Source organism: Rhopilema esculentum, chromosome 16, assembly GCF_057945365.1.
Source record: "Rhopilema esculentum isolate cy_ngs chromosome 16, ASM5794536v1, whole genome shotgun sequence".
NCBI classification, from domain to species: domain Eukaryota; kingdom Metazoa; phylum Cnidaria; class Scyphozoa; order Rhizostomeae; family Rhizostomatidae; genus Rhopilema; species Rhopilema esculentum.
Window position 1 is genome coordinate 6,455,792 of NC_142830.1, and position 14,553 is coordinate 6,470,344.

Sequence of the window (14,553 nt, forward strand, 5' to 3'; positions counted from 1 at the left end):
TCACCATTGCCTCACTTACCGACGCTTTTTCAAATTGGGCGTCATCAGTTCAATTCAGAAGAATAATTTGCAAAGCTATTCATAGATTTCGTTTTCAGGAATGACCGCAACGGGACTTAAGATTATCCTACTATGGTATAGTCATAGACATTTTTCAATATTCGAAACAAATGCGAGTAGTCAACAAATTCAATGGCAAGTCTTTCAACGATCTCCCAAGAAAAATAGCCGGTGAGCATAGACGGGGAATTTAAAAGGAGGGCTGAACTAAAACACCTTTTTACGATTTAAGGATATTTTTTAAAGGCATTTGACACAGGTAAAACTGGCTTACAGGCACTCGACCACGAGCGGTTGACCAATCAAATTGCACACAGAGAAAAACACGTGAACAATTTCCGTCTTTCTGCAAATCGGTAAAATCCTAGAGCAGCGCGCAGTGGTTTCACGTGAGCGGTTTTCAATACCTTTTTTGTGCGCGTGCTCTGATCAATTTGGCCTAAGTAATTTTTGAATTCGCTATACTTATGCATGTCAAATGCCTTTAAATTTCATCTCACTTCACTCATAAAGAATCTAGGCAGAGAATAATGAATATTTGTCTCTCCATGGGAAAGCGCTATGCATATATTTCTTGCTTCTCTTCGGTGAAATGTGATACTTGGTGCTCTAAAAACTCATGACAAATTTGGAACCCTAGTGTGGAGAAAAGGGGGCGGTAATCAAAAAAATTATGAGAAGCAACAAATTAAAAGATCCTTTGTAGGCTGACTCTAAAATGTCTGCTACAGTCCCCAACAACTTCTACAATGCTTGCCCGGAAAGAATTTTGAACACCCGGATGAGTTTCAATCAATTCTAGATCATTTTCAGTTACCCCTCTAGAAAAACTGAGTTGCCTTCTTTCTCCCAATTCGAATGACAAAAATGCTTTTGGCGTTCCCAGATTTTTTGCAGGCATCTACTTATTACATTTGTGATCAACGCGTGTCTATAAACATTAATTTGAATTTTAATTCAGTTGTAGGCAAAAAAGGACACGCATATTTTTATTACATTACTCACCAATATGATATCGTTTGAAATTCAATATTTTCTACCTCGAAATATCAAATAAGATAAAATTAATTCCCTAAAGCCTTTGACTGATTACAATGTATAACTGTCATCGCATAATTTTTTAAGACAAACTCGTTTGCAGAGGTTTCCCGATCAAACTATCTCTATGGATTAAACACAGACTCAATAGTTTAGTGCCTATTCCATCGAATATTCATACCTTTACATAAAAATACGTTCGCTTTGAATCTTAATTGAATCTAAATTGAACCTTTATCGAATCTAACATGAGCTTGAAGAATGTCTATGCCCAAAGAGAACTGGGACGAGCAGAAGCTTCTCATGACGTCACTGTTGACTACCTGCAGACACTAGTAACAACCAAGAGCCTTGAAAAATCAAAGCAAAGACGCTTGCAGAGGCTTGGAACCGAGTACCCTGAGTACCAGACTCACTATATTAACTGATGTATTCTAAGAAATTTGCTTATCTCTTAAAGGGACATGGAAAATTATTAAGGAAATGATAAATTTCCAATGTGCAGAACTAAGTGCAAAAATTCGTAATTTTTGTCAACAGTAATTGTAATGTTTGCCTGTCATAAGTAATGGTTTTATACAAAAACGTCAATCGTCAGGCCATCATCATTCTTTAAAAGCTAGCAGGAATTCGCATGAACTCAAATGTTGATAAATCTCGTAAAAATCAAGGCATTTAGAAAGAAATTAAATTTCGGAAATAATTAAATCTCATTACAACTTCCTTCTGGCCTATCTAACTTTGAGATTCTTAACATTAAATGCAATTAATTTGGTTTTGGACGGACTCAGCTACCAACAAGCCAATCTAATGAACACCATCTGATATACTGGATATACTTAAAAAGTATAATGTTGTAAGAATTTTTGGTTTGACAATGTTTCCTATATGGTTTCTTAATAAAAGCTGTCTGCTTTTAAATTTCCCAGTCCGATTCAGTCCAGCCTGTGAGGGTTAATTATGATCAACACTGAGATGAACAGAATTATGAATAAATTTTTGTGGCAAGAAGATAATTACGACTTTTCCAAACATTCGACGATCTTTAACCCTTTGTTATCGCTCCTATTTGCAATCAAACCTCACTGAATGATAAAGACAGACCCTATGTGTCTTTTCATATTCATAAAAACTAAGCTGAGCAGTTAGCCATAGGGAATTAGCTTGACAACTAAAAATAAGTTATGGTTTGAAAATTCCTCTCAGAAGAGAACGATGTTAGCATTGGATGTCTTTTCATCCATTTTTAGACGTCAATTGTAGCGACGATAGTAGCTGATTTACAGTTGCATGCAAGGCCTGGAAAATGGTAGTTAGTCCGTTTACCTGACTGTCCTCTCCTAAGAAACCGCTGTTCTTTAAAGATGCAAAAAGATCTTGGACGACCAGGAAATTTTAATACTAGTCTTTAAATGTGCATAATATTAATTCCAAAGTAATGCAGGAGTTTCTCAGCAATTGTTACTACTGTAGTCCCGCCTTGATGGGAAAATGATTCAAACTTTTGTTCTTAAAATCCTTTTGGTTAGGCAAGACTAATCCTTCTCAAAACACTGACTTCGATTGAAACTTTTCATCAAAACTCACAGGCTTATATTGCAAACGTAGCAACAGCATAACTTGGTAAAATCTAGTATATATTTATTTTGGTCCTTCTAGTGACACCTGCCTGCTTAATACGGATGGCCAATGTTTAGGTATCTGGAACACCGCGTGCAAGGCAACCGGGGTACAAAAGAAAGGTTTGTCTTATATTTATAACAACCATTTTGACGCGAAGCGGTTTTCGACGCGAATCTGACAATCATATCATTTTGAAACGATTGTAGCTTCAACAGGTACTCTTTAGCACTGCAAATGCAATGACATACATGAGCAATTGAACATCAAACGATGCAGAGCCACTGGCGAAAAGGATTACCTTGAAAATGGCATTCAGGATATCATATCAGTGCACAGTGCACAATAAATATCTTGCAATGGTCATCTACATGACACGATTTTTCAATTATGGGCTGCAGTAAAAACGCGTTCAAGTACTAGGGATTTAAGAACCTACTGGCAAAAATTTCCTTTTTTTAATACTCCAAATTATAAGAACCTGTTTAGCCAAACAATATCTAACGTGTTCTTATTGTGGGGTTTAACCATTTAATTTAAACACTTTATTACCAAAGACAAAAGATGATAGAAAATTGAAGTTTTGAAAGAACGCTGGAAATACACTATGTATCTTAAATTTTAACTGTTTTAATGAAAGAATTATTGCTACTTTATCACATACAGTACTGTATCATTGATCAATGATTATTGGTGGTTTTTGGAAACTTTGGTACATTAAAAAATATTCGAAATGAAGAACAGACTAGATTTATTCTGATAATCGACAACAATATATACTCTATAGAAATTAAAAACCTAAATAAGGACCTATTTAGCCTAAACTGTCAATAAGTACCCTTTAATGAATAAACATGTTTTGCCAAACTCTGAAAAAGTAGGTTCTCACACGCGGATTTTTACTGTATTTTTTATTACATTTCTGTGATTCAAATTAAAGATAACCAAATGTTTTACAATAACTATCAACAGGGCAGTATAAATGCAAAATAAGACGTTTCTTCAGTTCTTCGATTTAAAATTTGAGTAAAGGAGACTCATGATTACTGAAGAAATTTTTGTATTTCAAGGAGTAGGTGGAGGGCTAGCCTTCTTTACTTCATTTATTCACAGTCATATTTCATTTGTTATTCCAAAAATGTACTAGCAAACAATTCATTTCAAACAAAAAACATGGATTTTTGATCTCTTCTTTACGATCGGTTATTCATTCATAAGCTATAAAGTTTCGTTTCTTGAAAAATAGCGTGTGATTTTGAGATATTTCCAATTTTTTCCAACACAGCACGATACATTTCTGGAACCAAATTATACTGAGGCCAAGATTTTCAAATGCAATTGAAATATGACGTCATACAGTGTCGTCGGAGCGAAATTCAAAACGGGGGAGAGGGGCTGCCTTTTGTAATGCTTCCCATTCAGTATACTATTATAAAGGAAACATAGTAAAATTTGACAATTATTAGGGGAGGGGCTCTAGCCTCTCTCCCTACTCCCCCCTCCCCTGCTTTCTTTATAACACATTTTGGTTTTTAAGCAATTTACGCATCTAAAGAGGACAATCTTCCTTGCTGACTGCATGTATTTTTCCCTATTCAAGTTTAATACTAGAATTGAACTCTAATATATGTCGATAATAACTATTCCATTTTCGCCGTTAATTTCCAGTATATCATTAATTGGTGACTTTTTCTTGTCCACCGAAAGATTCAAACTTTTGAATTGTGTACCGAAGGGTGTCTTCAAAAATATATTTTTAGAATTTCTTAATTTTGACCACATAATCTGAAAAAAACGGCATAAAATTCCAACCAATATACAAAATAAGTTAGGTGTGTTGAAAATTGGGAAAAGTCTGATGGGAAAAGAGCCTGTCTCAGCCATTATGCTACACATTCAACTGAATCTGCACATTTGGAGGTATATTGAAATTTTATTTGGGAAAAATGAAAAACTTTTAAAGGTTGATTTTTGTTTGATTGTGCACCATTCTTATACTTCTGTCTGGCATCTTGTTCATGCAATAAAGAAAGCACCAACATTTACCCCGGGGGCACTCCCATTATGGCCTAACAGGGGGTCCAGTCAGAGTCAAAGATGGCCAAAGCTAAAGTGCTAAAAGTTTCCCTCAAATGGTAGTCTTTAGTAACAATGACCTTCAAATGTAGGTTATTTTATCCAAAAATAATAAACTTTAACATCAAAGCCCAGAAAACTTTGATATTATACTTTCAATGACCAGGATGTCATGTCTTGTTCTTAGGGTTAATGTGTTTTTAAATATCTCCTAGTCCTAATACGAATTAACTATATAGGAACTTTCATTCTTTAATTCTTTGATAAGCTCAGAAACTTCCATCTCTCTAATTCTAGTCCGGATCTATTTTATGAACATGTTAATTATGATCTTTTCATACCGAGAGGCATGCCACTTTGGGAAAATCTCGTAAAAAATCCTTTTTTCGAGACAAATTTCCAAAAAATCCCTCACAATTTTATTTTTTAAGAAAAATCTTGCAGGCTGTTTGGAAAGAGTGATAAACTCTTCGTTTCAAACTACTAATGTTCCTCTTGACAACACACTTAGAAATTCTCTTCATCCAACGTCATCATTCTAGCTTCATTTTCTTCCATTCTTCTTAATTTATTTTTCTACCAACTTGTCTCTATCTTTCCTATGTTTCTCTTTCAATATTTCTATACATAGTCTTTCATGCAAAATTCTTGTTCAAAATCTACACAAGAATCTCCTGCAGCCAATTAAGTGTTTCCATAATTTCGAGCTATTAAGAGAAAAAATCAACAGAGATCTCAAAGGTTATTTTTGAATTAAAAAACGTATATTGTACTTATATATTCTTTTGAATCATGGTGAAATAACTACCTCATCAAGTGGTTAGCTGCCAGGACAATAGGAATAATCTCCGGAACACACAGCCATGGAAGACCACCTCACCTTTAAACTGCCAAAGGAAGTGCCATTTGATAACCCTCATCTAAATTCTTTTAGGGTAACTTCCTCATCGTTGGCATTCATTGCTTTGGTTGTTCTTTCATTCAAGGTTCGACGTTCCTTTTTGGTGTCAGAATGTTAAGTGCCTTCTGGATTGAAATAAATCTACACTTTGGAAACACATTAAAATTTTTTATAGCCCTTCTTGAATGAAATTCATGCTATCGTTAAATATTCATATGAAGAAACTCATAAATTAGCGGAATTAGCAGAGATAAAAGATATTTGAATAGCTTCAATTAACATGAGATTGCTTCCTGTGTCATATTTTATTACGGCATAATATGAAAGCATGTCCAAAATGCAGTTTGGTAAATGTTTCGGTTAATCACTGGTTGAGGCCAAGAAAAATTTCATCAGAAATACCTGTGTGTAACTTTGATTATCTGTGAATGTTATTAAAATGGAGCTAGTGTTTACGCCGACGAGTGCATTTAATGCAAGAAGGAATATTCTTTGCTATGACGTAGCACGATCTGCGGAACTGAAAAGGTCTTTTCATGGTTCTCTAGAGAAACTTTGCATCGGTGAGTTGGCTAGCTTTCATTTTAAATTAACAAGAAGTACGGAATTCGATTGTCCTAATTAAACGACACAATTCGATTTGTGTTTTCCCTCTGAATGACTCATATAGGCGAGAGCCTGGGTTACCGAAGGCAGCAACCCCAAACGTTTAACAATTGTTCAAAGACTGGTTAGTAATAGGCTGCAGCAATGAAACTGTGTATGATAATAACAATAGGTCAGTCGATTCTCTTAATTTCTATTTCTGGTATGCAAATGCCAACTGAGCTCTAGCCATGGCTGACACAACAGAACAGTACAGCATCCAAAATGTTAAGCACCAGTTTGGAAAACTTGCATCCACTCTTACACGGGATGCAAGTTTGAAGCTCAAATCTCTACTTTAAGAAGTATCTCTCCCCAAAGATAAAACCAAATTATTGTGCTCACATGTTGCTTTTCTCCCACACACTTTTCACACCTCGAACTCTCAAAACTGCTCTCATTCAAACCATGCATAGCCAAAATCATCCATGTTTTAAAAGGCCCGCACCACAGGGGGCCGGGGGCCATTGCCCCCCACTTTCTTGCTTACTGTAGGTATTAAATCCCCCTTTTAGATATTGAATAGGTAGCCCCCCTCATCATGAACCTTGAACTATGTCTCGCATCAATTGTTCCTTACAATTCCCAGTGCATGTTTTCAAAATTTTTAACTGAATCAATCAAGAACTGTTATAATTCGGCTTTGCAACCAAAGATCGAACGTCTTGCTCTGACGTAGACATAAGATTTTTTGAGTTTCTTTTTGATACATAGTACCGAGATAGTGTTTTCTTTTAAAAAAGAGTTTTGTTGTCATATTTCTTTGAGAGGGCAATGATTATGATGATGATGGTGTAAACATCGATTTACGATAATGAGATGACACAAACCTGCCATCGCAGGAAACATGTACGCAAAGTTTGGCATTGAAGCAAGTCTGGCGCCCCTTTTTTGGAAATTGTGCGCCCCTTTTGAAGAATGAGAATCAGATGAAAAAGATTCTGAGACCCAGGGACGAAAACAAGTTGCTAATTTTGGGGGGGGCGTGGAAGTATGAAAATTCCAACTTTAAGTGATAAATTTTTCATTCGACGAGTAGATCTGTTGTACCTACCAAATTGATATTTGTAAATAGCCCGAACACCATAGTTCTATTTTCTTCATAATTACCAAATCTTTACTCAATAATTAGCCTAAAGCATAAAAGCCTAAATCTCTAAAATTTGATTAACATGAAACAAACATTAAACATACTGTAAGAAGTAAAGCAACATTTAAGCAAAACCAGTATTAGATATACTTAATGATTAGTAGTATTCTTTCAGATCAATTGATCAATTTTATCTAAATTGATCAATTAATCAATTGGCGCAGATCAATCTTATCTAAAATACATTTTTCACGATATAGAAGCACCAAGAATTTGGGCCTTTTATTTTCGTTCTTGATCGAAGAAAACTACCTTTAAACTTTTCAGAGGGCCAAATGCCTTTTCGTTCTTTACAATTGAAATGATGATTTGAGAACAAACTTGTGCATATGCCTGATTCGAAAGATGAAATACTCTTCTTTGATCAAATACTTCTACTGCAGTTTTTGCAATGTGTTCTTGCTCCACAGCAGTTTTGTCATAGGAATTTATGATAAGGACTCAAGGACATTAACAAATAACAGGGGGAGTTTAGCATAAACTCGTTTTTTATAAGAAGCGTTGAGAATTTTTAGTACTGAAAGATTCTTAATCTTTTATTGAATTAACTGCTCGTAGTTTCTAAAAACATTCCCACTCTAATATTTTCTGATCAATGCGGGTATTATTATTCCAAACTGTAAGTTTCAAGTTTCTTATCCGTAAGTTCACCTTGCCTGTTCGTAATTTGATTCAACTCCCGTCAGAAAGAAAGAAAAAGAAAACGGGGCAAGTGTGCAATTTGGATCCAGTGGAGACGGGATTCACAATAGAAAACGATTGGATGGGTCAGCTTCAGCCTGTGAATTTTAATGTTTAGAATTTTTATATTTAAAATAAAAAAACTTCTTAAAATATAAAATTCACAAGTTTGGTCTTAAGAAAAAAATTCCAAGTCAACCGTTACGTTTTCCAACTGTAACTGGATTTTCCAAACTTTGGGGGGGCGTTACGCCCCCCACGCCCCCCTATTATTTACGTGCCTGCTGAGACCGATAGGTTAATTTGCTTCAAGGATTATCTCAAAGTTATGTTGTTTATTCCGAAAATGTATCCGAAATTGCTCTATACAACGTACTCTCGTCACCAATTTGTGAAAATTTTCAGCGCCCCCACTACCAACTGCCCTCCTTCAAATTTGCTCTGGATCCGCCCCTGTTAACATTTGCTTCTGTTTTGCTTTCTGGCTTCATTGTCATGTTTATTCCTGTTTTTATTTCCTTGTCATCGTATGCATTTTGAATTTTTTAATTAGCCGTTATAATGACCAGCCTACACTCAAAATTGACGTAAATGTCGATATGGTGGGTAGAAATCTGTTATAATGTTCTGCTTGGTATTTTGATACTTTACGTGGGACAGTCGTCATGTTGGAGAATGCGAAACGAGCAAAGTCATTTGTTTGCAATATTGCAGGCAGCTGAATCTCTTTCTGTGAAACCGCTGCTACAATTCCGAATTGTCCGATGTTTCAATGGCATATTTTTAATTTCAATTCAAATTTTAGACGAAGGTACTAATTACTCCACAATATAACATATTGAAGTATACATTTGAATTTCTAATGCTTTGTTAGATTGAATTTCTAATGCCTACATACAAAGCTTCCTCGTGGACAAGCAGTGTCTTTTGCTCTTTTTTGAATAGCCTAGCAGCAAAGAATTCAAGAGCCCCTCTAAATGATTAAAAGCAGGTATTGCAAACTTAGTCCTTCTCCATGGGTATGACTATTTCATTCTTTCTATCATCTATTCGATAATTCAAAACCTAATCGACTCTTGGGTTATTATCTTTTTTCATATCAAGCTTTTGAGGTGGTCCTTTTACCTCTTACCTCAATTTGCATCTTTATCTGAAAAGATAAGATGACAAAATGTTATCAGTTTGTGCATCTTTAATTCGGGAATTATCTGGATATCAGCAATGATTTTTTAATTTTTGGTAGAACTATGTTCTGATTATTGTTTCTATTGGATTATTGTTTTAAATACTCTTGTGACGATATCAGCGCAGGGTTGGGTCTAGTGGGTAGTAGAGAAATAGAATTTTAAATCTTTTTAATTGACTTTGAGGTAATTTGAAGACCACTTTTAAAAGCTCGGACCACACTTGCTGTCGCTGGATAGGGGCATAGCAGGGGCGGCGCCAAGAAATTCAAAGTGAGGGGGCTCGAGTTGATAACATTATTAGACTAAAAAACCAACTTTTTAGCCTATGATTTTATGGGGCACTCGTTATGCTAAGCGGTACATTGGAAGGCCGGCGAGAGGTTGTCTTAGGTACAACCTAAGAGGAGCCTTCCTTGCGAGCGAAGCGAGGAGAAAATTTTTGCAACAACGGCCTCTAGTCGAACTTAACATACATTTCAGAATATTTCTTGCGGTCCTTTTCTGCAAACATTTTGATATTTTTAAGGCATGAACTTTACGTTTGATTAATTCCAGTCTTAAAGTGGAATTCGTTACTTTATTAGGAACAATTTCTTTTTTCACCATAGACCCCGGCTTATTCCTTTGAAATAAAGCAATACTGTAAAAAGGATTTATCGCACTTTTCTTTTCTTCTATTTCTATCTTCTCTATTCTTTTTATTCTCTTAAAAACACTTTTTTGCAAAAAAGTGGGGGGGGGGTGGAGCTCCCCAGCTCCCACCTGGCGCCGCCCATGCATAGGTAAGAAAACTATGAACGTGTGATTTGATAAAAAAATCCAACCTCGGTAAGTCTATTGTCAGTAAAAAAATTTAATGAAACTGATTATATTTGTTTTGACTGTCCAGAATCCTGAGGTCGCACGGCCGTAAATTTCGAGTAAGGTCATTGAAAACAAAATAACTTTAGCTACAAACCCAAACCACGCCCCGTTCCAATCGTTTTGCTATGGAAGATCCTCAAGCCTGGGAGCCAGTACCCTGGGTATCAGACTCACTAGTGAGTCTGGTACCCAGGGTAGGGAGCCAGTAGTGGCGCCAGGGGATGGCTAGGGGGGGGCTACAGCCCCTCCGTCGGAAGCATCTAGCCCCCCCCCCCATCGGAGGAAATTTTAGGTTATTGTCGGAGCAAATTTGACAAAATAACTTACGAAAACTGCTTATTTGAGTCATTTTAGCCCCCCTGTCGGAAGCTCCAACCCCTCTGTCGGAAGATTTCTGGCGCCACCACTGCTAGGAACCTTCCACAAAAAAGATGAACACTTTTATGCACCCTGATCCTTATCCTCCTCTTTTAGTTTATGCTCGATAGATTCCTCAATTCTGTTTTTATCTTTAATTTTTGCTTTCAAATTTAAGTCTGTAATGCTATAAGTTTTTTGTACTAGGGAATTGGAAAACGATCAAAGCGCTGCTCTTTCGAAAATCTTTGTATTAAACATATTCAAATCCTGTTAAGAATTCATTTCTTCATTTCATGAATGGCCCAACACCGGCGCCGCGGAGCGTTGAGAAAAGTGGGGGGGGGGTCTAAGAAGGGTGAGGTGGGGGTTGGGGTTGCTAAAACCGAATAAAAAGTGGCTTGACTTGTGATTCATTGGTAAATTTTTTGCATTTCTGGCAGAATGGGGGGGGGGGCTACAGCTTCCAGCACCCTTCTCAGCGGTACCTGCAATAGAAGGCCATTCGGAATGTCGATGTTTCTGTTTGTGGTGAACCTTCATGCTTAGGAACAATTTCCTTTTTTACTAAACTAGTAATTAAGATTGATTGATTTTTTTTACATTTGAACAAGTACATTGGTAGGATTTATAACAATGAGAACAATAGCCACTTTTCCTTCATGTTTGGGGAGGCCAAAGTCTGATGACAAACGTCTCTTTTCCGAGACGTTGAGCTTTGCTTGATACTGTGAAATAACATTTCATGTAAAGTTTTTTCTAATAAATGCTGTTAAACAGTTATTGGAAAATGTTTCTTCTGAGGAGAATTTCTGTCTTTTCGCCGTTTGGCTGTGACCTAAAAACTGCCACAAAGGATTACCCCCATTGTTTCTACGGATAAACTCATCGTAATCTGTCCACACCAGCAGCAGTGCATGTTTGTCAAGCAAATCGTGAAGTGTACATCTTGAGCCGCGGCAAAAGCCTTGATACTCTTCAACAAAGAGGTTTGTTGGTACATTTGCAACCATCTGCTCAAGTCTTCATTTTTTAAATCACTTCCTTATCGGTAAATTTTTGGACTGGGAGAGGAGGAGCCATGTTAAAGTTTAAAAAGTCGAAAGGTGGTAAGTGTCCATGAAAATTAGTTTTCGTCATCGGTAACTTGACCTTCCGCTTCCATTCACAGTAAGGTATCCTCTTCCATAGCAATTGATTGGGATTTTCTCAATCGATAGATAACAGGCCTTATTATATTTCACTTTCACCTTTCCATTTTTTGTTTACCATAAGATTTTTCAATCCGTGCTGACCATTCAAAGTTTACAAAATTTCTGCGAGGGGCGAGCTGTTTTTAAATGGAAAACTGTCGTCATTTGGAGTTTCTTCCTAAATTAGGGGGAAAACAGGACGTCCTATCAATATCAATAGTTGTTTTAGCCAAGAATATTTGTTCCTTCATAATCGAAAGAGTAAATGTTTAATGTCAAGGGGCACTACGTAGAGTTATAGATTGCCATAGTTACCTATCAGCCTTTTTGCACTACGCTGATTAAATCTGGTGTATATTGCGAAATATAGTTTTGCAACAACATGCTAACCATGAACGTTGGTTAAAGCGTTATCATACCTATAAAGCAAAGCAAAATCTAAATTTATGGAATGCAGATTGACATGTTTACGCGATAAAAACGTCAATAATTCTCTGCTTTACAAAGTGTAATGAATTAAATTACAATAGAAAGAAACCAGGTACGTATTCAAGGGGTGGCCTGGGGTGGCAATGCCACCTTGGAGCAAGGGAATACCTTCTGTTTGCCACCCCGATAATCTCATCTCTAATTTTTTAAAGGGTTTTTCGTCGTTTTCATTTGATTACAATGGCAATTGGAGTCATGCTAATACTGACGGAAGAAAAATTTGGGGCCTCTTATTATCTTGTTACCTTGTTATTATCGAGAAGACATAAGTTGTACCTAGCGCTCGAAACACTTTCGCTGCTAAGCAAAAACATAGAAAGAAAAATTTCATTAAACTTCTGCCTGCATGCCATCCCTACTCCACAAGTTTGGTTACGGGTTTGAAGGATACGATAAAAGTTCTAAAGCATTAGAATGAAAAAGCTCCAGAGATCTACACTCCCTTTTTTCTAAAAACAATTTTATAAGAACACGAGCTCGAAATTGGTCAAAAGTTAAGATTGAATTAAGAACAAGCTGAGGCTGAGCTGCTGTAAAAAGCAATTTTGAACAAAGTTTTATCTCAGAAATCCAGCCTCAGATTTTCGAAAAAATTATAAACAGTCAGCCTGAACATAAATTTAATGGTTGATGCAGGACTGTGGGTTCGTTAAGATACATTTTATGCTGAGCACCCCTAGATATCATTAACAATATATTCGAGGAAATCCAGTTCCAAAAACCCAAAGGGGGCAGGGGGCCATGGCCTCCTATAAATTTTCTTTGCCCCTTGTTTGCCCCCCAGTTTTTTTTCAAAAGTTTCTATTAAAAATTCAATTTTTTTTGCCAAAGCTGTTCAATTGTTTTTTGACTTTGTTAGGTTTGCTCTCTCTGTTTTGCTGAATGTGATTTTTATTGCATTGACAAGTTAAGGGCCCCCTCATAAGCGTTTTGGTTTTGTAACTGAGGTGAATATTAATGAAATTTTGGCTCCTTTCTGTAGTTATTGAGAAACAATCATTCTTGTCAATCGTTCAAACTCTATTTTTGTTATATATTATCACGAAGATACACCTTTTTGGGGTGGGGTGCGCAGGGTAAGCCCAAACCAAGATTATCTGCATCCCATTAAAATCCCTTTTCGCTCTGGAATCAAGTGTAGGAAAATACCAGTACCATCCCAGTATACCTTGGCAATCTACTATTGCTTATCGAAATTCTATGATTTGAAATTCTGTTTAACAGAATGATTTGTTTGATCTCATGGAGGTTGGATAGAAGACATAACTACTATGGAAAAATTTTTCCAGTCAACTTTACAAAGCTATTAGCCTTTTATTTTTAGAAATATAGTTCTTATGTTGAATTTCTAATGTTCATGCATTATTGCTAAACAGATAAAACTTAGTTGAGTAACAACCCAAAGTTACCTTTACTTTAATAACAAAGGGTCCCGAACCTTTAGGGACCCCCAGCAACAACTTTTCTTTGTAATTTTTTCTACGGGGCGCAGCTGCTCATTATGCCACTAATAAAACTATTAGGCATAATGATAACAGCCTTGAAAGAGTTGAACCGAGGACATACTTATCTAGGGGGCGCTTAAAATCGTTGCCTTGTAGCCAACTATAAGCCACAGCGCCACTGCTTTACGTTCTACTAGTTCACAAAGTAATAACTAGCAGTGGTCCCTATAACTGAAAGCTGGCCCCCGGCTAGCCCCCCCCCAGATTTTTAAGGCTAGATTCGCCACTGGGCTATTGATATCTGCTATATCTCTGGGCTATTGATATCAAATTTCCCATAAAAGTTTATTAGATGCCTTGAGGGAGCCCGTCTCCAGAAGGCCCTTCATATCACTATACTATCCTCAATTACTCATTGAATGAAGCTCTCATGGTGTAAGCTTCTGGTGTAATGTTCCAAAGGCTGGTCATTTTTACACGCCACAATTAAGTGAATAACATGGCTTAAATATTCTGTTGTGTGTCTGTGTCATACACGATTTCTGTCCCTGTCTATACCGATATATATGGTGCTACACGTCGCATACAAGCCACCGATGGGTGCTCCCCTTTTCTAGTCGTGTAATTAAAATCGTTTTCATGTAATTTTGGCTTCAGGACATTTCTTCGATCTTGAGCAAACTAACTTCATTGATTACAATTTCGACAAATGCAATACAGCGGCGCCGCCAGCTACTGCGGAGTAGGAAAGTAATAGGTGTAGCCAATGAGGCAGCACTCTGTTGGTGCTTTAAGTTCAGTACTTTAAACTTGGTGTATTATCCTTCGGCAAAATCTAAATAAAACA

The 14,553-nt window shown here is 36.6% G+C and overlaps 1 protein-coding gene across 4 annotated transcripts in view; it reads left to right on the forward strand.

The window, feature by feature from the left end:
• Positions 1–2,116: 2,116 nt before the first annotated feature.
• The window catches only part of LOC135681951 (uncharacterized), a 35,266-nt gene continuing 22,829 nt past the window's right edge, over positions 2,117–14,553 (forward strand). The window contains exon 1 of one of the 4 annotated variants that reach the window (XM_065196633.2): positions 2,117–2,840. Coding sequence is in view for 2 of the 4 variants with exons in the window: in XM_065196628.2 (XP_065052700.2) it covers positions 6,135–6,258 (124 nt within the window). In the remaining 2 variants the exon portion in view is untranslated. Of the gene's footprint in view, positions 2,841–5,536; positions 6,259–11,258; positions 11,689–14,553 lie in introns of those variants that run through there. The other 3 variants (XM_065196628.2, XM_065196632.2, XM_065196629.2) reach the window with 3 other exon arrangements.